Raw genomic sequence first — 7,128 nt, forward strand, 5'->3', positions numbered from 1 at the left:
GCGTCATGGACTTTAGAAGATACTGGAGTGGGCTTGGGTTTCATCATGTTCGATGGAGATACTGAGATAATGCGGGGGAGGGGGGGCAGAGAAAGCATAGCAACTCCCTCTCACCACTCCACGGAGAAGCGGAGGGTCTAGTCTAGGCTATGGAGGAGCTTAGTAGCCGCGGTTTTAAGCAGGTACGCTTTGAATCGGTCTGCCAGCAGCTGATACATATTATAAATTTCTCCAAGCAATGGCCAGCACTCGAACCACAACTCGACGTTATTGAATCACTTCGAGCAACTTTCACTTCTTTTACTTTTAGCTTTATTTCACGATCTCTGAACATCCGTGCGGACTCTCTTGCAAAAGAGGCCCGATTACGCGACTCACATTTTTCGATTGTAGACATTGTGTTTCCTGAACCGCTAGCTCACGAGGCTAGCATGAAAGGACCAGTTTGATCATGAAACGAAGTTTTGGATGACAAAAAAAAAAATTATCCTTTTAAGAAATGGGAAGAGATACCCAAGTAAACCGGACCCCACCATCTCTCCTAATCACGGGGTAAGTTTCTAAAGCGAAGCCTCAAGTTTCTGTCTCCACTATCTTTTTTTCTTTCCTAAACTTTTTTTTTTGCAAAAAATTAAATTCTCTATATATTATTTGAGAAGCATTACAACATTTTTTTGTAGACACATGTCATCACTAGAATGATTCTTAGAATCCTTAGAGAAATATGTTGGTCCATCTAAATATATAATAAATTTTTTATTAAACTAACAATAAATACATTATTAATGTGCTTCATTATTTCCTTAAATAAAATTACGGAATTACCTAATGTGGCTAAAATATGTATGAAAATTAATGATTTGAAATAATAAAGATTTGATAAAAATAAATGTATTTTATATTATATTTGTTTAGTTTTAAAATATTAAAATAAATTAAACAACCAGAGTAACCATATAATAAAAATTATTTTTTTTCTTTATATGATATATTTTGATTTTTTTTAAAATGAGTATAAATTATTAAAACTGTTAAAAGTCTCACATTCAAATTTTGTGATCCAAAATTTAAATTTTTTGTTATGACAAGATACAAACGATTAAAAATTATACAAGTTGAAAGATATATATATATATATATATATATATATATATATATATTCAATATAAAAAATACATACATATCTTAATTTTTTAATTTACTTTAAACAATCTTTTTGATAAAAATTTGAAAAATTATTGACAACTTAATTTTAAAAATATTACTAATTACTTGATCTATTAATTCCACAGTGAAAATTTTGTTATCAATAATTTAAAATTTTAGTATAACAGATACAAATGAAGAAAAAAAAATATAACCAAAGAACATCATTTAATAAATATTAATATTAAAATATGCTATATATGCCACTATTATGTAAATTTAATTATATACCATATCAAATAGAAAAAATATGTTTTTTATTAATAAATGTTTTTTATATGTTTGCGCCAATTTAATTATATAAGTAATAGTTACTGACTTTTAATTATTCAATATATATTTATTATTTCATAATATGTTAAAAACATATAATATATAAAATAATTTTTATATATAATTTTTATATATTATATTCAAGGCGCGGGTCTTAACCTAGTCATAATAATATTCATGATAAACACAACCACTACGACTACTAGCAATAACAAATTTAAAGTAAAAGGAATTGCCAGAAGTGATCATTGGAACTGATATCCCTCCAATGCCTGCTCCAGCTCCTGCTCCTGTGGTTAGCTCTCCTTCTGATTCGCCTTCTTCGCCCAAGTCATCGCACAAGAACTCCGCACAGACGATGGCTTTTGCTCCAATCGCTGTGGTGGTTTCAGGTTTGGTGGCATTGTTCTTGTGAGAATATTAAGGGTGGATTTGGTTTGCTGGTTGAGTATGTTCTAAGTTACAATTAATTGTGAAAGAGATTTGTATTACATCGTTCCAAATTTGTCTTTTTGATTTTTTTTAGCACTATTTTTTATTTTATACATTTTACCATATTTATTAGTGTTTGTGAATTGAGTTTTTCCTCCCTTTTGTTTTTATTTTAGTTTATTTCATTTGCAAGCTAAGTTAAATACCATCTTTTTCTTAGAGCATTTCGTTAAGATACTTTAACAGTTTAATGAGTTTCTCGTTACTACAAAATAAAAACTAATATAAGTAAAAGAGGGAAGCTAAAATAAGTCTATCAAAGAGGAAATTTTTTAAATTAAGGACACATACATTATATAAAAAGTTTAATTTTGGATGTATAACTATATTGTAATAAAATTATTATTATTACAGTAGTGAAATATTGACATTTTTTTATTAATAATGATGAAAAGTCTCCTTAATTTAGAGTCCAGACCAAAAAGAATGAAGGCGCGTAGAGTCCAGTTGAGTCTATAATCCGGCGGTTCTTCATGGTATCGCCTCCCTTCGGTGAGGTTTGTGTTTCTAGGCCTGGATTTAGTCTCAGATTCTTGGTCCTATCCGGATCCGCCTAGATTTTGGGAGATCCTATGGCTGGTTCTCAGTCGTGGGTGCGCGTGGGGAGCTTCTTTTCTCGGTGTTGTCGGTGTTGTCGCCCGAGCTTTGAAGATTCCGTGGCAGCGCGTGACGAGTCACGAGACTGCATCCGCGTCTCTCTTGTTGTCTCTGTCTCCTGGAATCGGGTTCTGGACTGTGGCAGCGCGCCGGTAACTCTTTTCTCTCATAATAAATCGTCATCTGGTGGTGGTGTAGCTTCTGTGTAAGCAGGCGGTCCTTGGAGTGTAGATAAGAGTTAGTTTGGCACTCGGGCTCTTGGCTAGTTTGAAGGTCGTTTTTTCCGGAGTAGGTGTGCCCGACATGTCCAATTACTATGCGTGTGTGGTAGGTTAAAAGGGTGTATACGGTCCCGGGATTAGAGGGTTGGTGACAGCAATCTCCAATTCTCTGTCTTGAACGACAGCACCGCCTGTTAGTGGACTCCTCCTCGTGCTGTCGGTGAGGCGATTTCGAACGTCTTGGCGGTCCCGTGATGTGTTTCTTTGTGATGGTATTGATGATTGGGATTCTCGGAAGCTGTAGGTTTTTCCGTTGCTTCAAGGTTTGAGCCGCCTTTCTCTCCGAGAACTCGCGGCAACTGAGGTCTCAGTTCGCTCATCCTTTCTCTTTGGGCGATCGATGCTACGCTAACTCCAGTTCGCCTCTACGGTCTTGTTCTGTCGTAATAGAGTCTACTTGTTCACTAGATGCTTTGTTTAGATTTCATTTCTGCATTCTGCTACTTGTATCATCTGTGTCTCTGTCAAAAATTGAAAACTTGTATAATAATTTAACATTTTACCAAAAAAAAAACTCCTTAATTTAACAACTAAATTGTGACGTCATATGTTATGATAATCAAGAAAGATAATTAATTATATGGATATAGCTTTGTATTTGGTCCACTCAGAGTAGAAAATATACAGAGGAAGAAAATGGCGTCTCAATTCTTCATACCATCAGCAAACGTCACCAGTGGCGGCGGAGATGCCATTTATGTAGCGACCGTGCCGCTCAAAGCAACGGCTGGTCCACCACAGCTTATCATGTCAATGGCTTATTCACTAAATATATGGAATTTACAACATTTCATGGTTCTCATCAAACCATCTTCTTCAATTCCTCAAGAGGTCTCTTCGTTATTCTTTTTTTGTTTGTTGACTATAAGGTGTTTTGTATAAATGCCTCTCAACGAAAACTTATGTGGGGGATTTCCAGGTAATCGTGTTTGATTTCCAGCCTGTTAATCCAGAAAGCGCAGAAGTAGCAGTATCAATTATATCAGGAAACTCGGTTCCAGGTTCTGATTCTCAGACAATCATATCGAATCTAATCTTGAAAGTGTAGTCAAGATTTCATAAAGTGTTTGGTCAAAGGGAGTGTAGTCAATATTATGATTTCTGACCAAAGTTCTGGTTTGGTTTGTAGGAGTAGTGATGCAAAGAAAGTTGAAAAATATTCCAAAACAAAGATGTTGGATGGTTGGATCATCCAAAGGGGAAAACGCCATGGAAATGGCAATTGAGTTTAATAGCTCATGGGTAACTGGTCTTAGAGTTGGCTTTCATGATTGCAGACATTATACCAATGGTACTATTACAAGCTTTGACTTTAGTTTTTATAACATAATAAAGTCTCGAGTCTCGTAAGTCTTGGTTTGTTTTCATCCACAGAACTTTTTTTGAACAACTTACCGGAGAAGTACAAATTGTTGAGTGACTCACAAGAAGCTACCGCAGTTAGCATCCACCTCAAGAATGGATGAAACATATGTTCACTTATCTACCAAGATAAATGGCCAGCACTTATAAGTATCTTGTAAGTTTTAAAACGAATAACAACACCAAATGACAAGTACACAAACCAATATAACCAACAAGAAACCCAAAACGTAAATCTTCTAACTTCTTGTTGTTTCCAAACCCCCAAAATCTATAGAATATATGAAACTAGTTTATTCTATTAAAATTGAAGTACAAAATAATAATTACCTTTTTTTATGTGAATACTTACAGATTTTTATTCCATTTTTAACTAATTCTATAATTCTAACCGCTTCATTTATAGTTTTTTTTTATTAATTTGAAGTCATTTATTATAGAAGTACAAAAAAGAACTTACCTATTTTTAATTATTTTATTATATATTTTTCATTTCTTTTTCCACTCTTCCAAACCATTCCATTAATTTGTGTACCATAATAATTCGACATCATATATTTTACGTGTTAACCATAATAATTTCACAAGTTTAAATGAAATTTCTCCTTTCGTGACGAGAATTCAAAACCGGTTAACAAAAAAAAATATTTGTTTACAGAATTAGTTAAATATCGGCATTCAGGTACACGTTCGAGTACATATCGGGTTTTCGGCTATCAGTTTTTTTGGATTTGAAAATTAAACTTCATTCGGCTATAATAAATTTCTGTGTGGCATTCGAATCTGATTCTTCCGAGTTCGGAGAGTTCGTAGGAACGTAAAATAGACAAATAACATATATGTTTAAGAATAATACTAAACAATTTATAAAAAAAAAGAAGTAAAAACCAACATCCGCTCTAGTAATATCTATAATAATTACATCAAATGACAAATACAAAACCAAAACCGAGTTATAATAATAAGCTTACCAAGAATGCGATCAGAGCAGTGCACAGAAGATACGATGAGGAAGATACTGACAACATATGCAAGTAGCATTTTCTTGGTGATAGCCATTTTTATGATATCTTCTTAACTTTTTATATTTCTTATATTTTTGTTTTACTTCGGATTGTTATATATATATATATATATATATAACAAAAAAATATACGTAAAAGGTATTTTTAAGTCAAAAGAATCATTTCGATTTATTTCTTCAGATTATAGTCAAAAGAAAATATTTTATTTCCTAATTATGATTCAATATTGGTAGGGTAATATTTTAATCTTTCATGAAAAATAGTTGGTAAACATAAAATACATACTTAATTTCTAAATAAATTTCTAAAATATGAATAAAAACAAAGTATAGTTTCGTAGTCAAATATATCAAAGGAAGCAAATCTTTTTGATTTATCGAATCCGTGATTTGAATGTTTGTTTAAATCTCCCCTTAGAGACATGAATCCTTTCTAAAGTTTTAAAATCTAACCATAGCTTGATCCGCTTGTCTGTTGTGTTTTACTTTTTTTTTGAGTGAATTAGTCCAAAATCCTAGAACTTGTGTGAAATTAGGTAAATGCACAACACAATAAAAGTATGAGGTTTAAAGTTTACTATCGATTGTTACAATTACAATTCAGTCCTTCTCTGTAGTTGGGGGGGGGGGGATTGCGCAAGTACGTAAGAGAGAGAATATAATCATTCATTTTGTCTATTTATGAAAGTAACGGGAGACAACTTGTAAGAAAAAAGAGTAGCCGGACACGTCTTCCCACACTGGCATAGAGGACCTTGCTCTTCTTGTATACATGGGATTTGATGTCGCGTCAGAGGCCGGACTCTGAGTCGTCTCCATGGCTTCAGAAAGATGGCGATGAGCGACTCTGCAAAATATAGAGTTAAGGGTTAACAGAGGCCTCGAATTGTACACGCGTTTGGAAACATAATAAATTAAGATTTGTGTGGTAGTGTCCAGATAAACCTAGCAACCCATTTTGTATCTCAGCCCAAACTAATCGGAATTGTAGTTTAACCGGACAGTTTGGTACCACATTAAGGGTTGTGTACATATGTATAGATGGTACGGTGGCTGGGCCGTAGGGGATTTTATCAAGGTGTTTGAATTTACAAGTTACTAATGTTATTAGCATATCAAAGATTTTAAATCATAGCCAAATGTACAGTTATTTATCCTGTTATCAATTATGAAACCCGAGCAATTTGGTACCCCACTGGTTTTTAGGGGAAGATGCATGGTGACTGGCTATAGGATATGTTATCTTGGATTTGAAAATGCAAGTTAATTATGTTATTAGAGGATAAAAGATTCGTTAACCATATTTTTAAAATGAAGAGCCAAATATAAATTTAGTTAGCCGGTTATTAATAATGAAAACCCCAACAATTTGGTTTGTTAACCGTATTTTAAAATCAGAGCCAACTATAAATTTAGTTAGCTGGTTATTAAAAATGAAAACTACAGCAATTTAGTTTGTAAAACCGTATTTTAAAAATTATTGTCAACAACTATAGAGTTATAAATTCTATTTACAAATTACTGTCAACAACTATAGCGGATAAAAGATTCGGTATTCGTTGTGGTCGTGGTGGTGTCGGATGGCAATGGTGGTGACGAGCGATGGTGGTAAAAACAATAGAAAACTCCTAAAACAATCAAACACTTCTTTGCGGCATCTGTTCCTGAAATGAATGTTGCCTTTTTTCCCTATTACTTCAAGCCTGGCCTGTAAAAGAAAAGAGTAGAAGCTTTGAGATACGATCAACATAAAGACTTATTCACATAAAAGAACCACATGTGATATAATCTGATATTTTCTTGGTGATAGCCATTTTTATGATATCTTCTTAACTTTTTATATTTCGTATATTTTTGTTTTACTTCGGATTATATATATATATATATATAACA

The 7,128-nt window shown here is 33.2% G+C and overlaps 1 protein-coding gene across 2 annotated transcripts; it reads left to right on the forward strand.

The window, feature by feature from the left end:
- The first annotated feature begins 3,464 nt into the window (after nucleotides 1–3,464).
- On the forward strand, nucleotides 3,465–6,317 carry LOC106332433. Of its 2 annotated transcripts, none has more exons than XM_013770892.1 (4): nucleotides 3,465–3,680; nucleotides 3,769–3,850; nucleotides 3,979–4,140; nucleotides 5,924–6,317. In XM_013770892.1, exons 1-4 carry the CDS (start codon nucleotides 3,486–3,488, stop codon nucleotides 5,941–5,943), a joined length of 459 nt encoding a protein of 152 aa, XP_013626346.1. In that variant the 5' UTR covers nucleotides 3,465–3,485; the 3' UTR covers nucleotides 5,944–6,317. The 2 variants fall into 2 exon arrangements, with proteins under 2 accessions (XP_013626346.1, XP_013626345.1); XM_013770891.1 differs by lacking the exon at nucleotides 5,924–6,317 and adding an exon at nucleotides 4,224–5,886.
- Nucleotides 6,318–7,128: the final 811 nt, after the last annotated feature.

Source organism: Brassica oleracea, chromosome C3 (genome assembly GCF_000695525.1).
Source record: "Brassica oleracea var. oleracea cultivar TO1000 chromosome C3, BOL, whole genome shotgun sequence".
NCBI lineage: Eukaryota > Viridiplantae > Streptophyta > Magnoliopsida > Brassicales > Brassicaceae > Brassica > Brassica oleracea.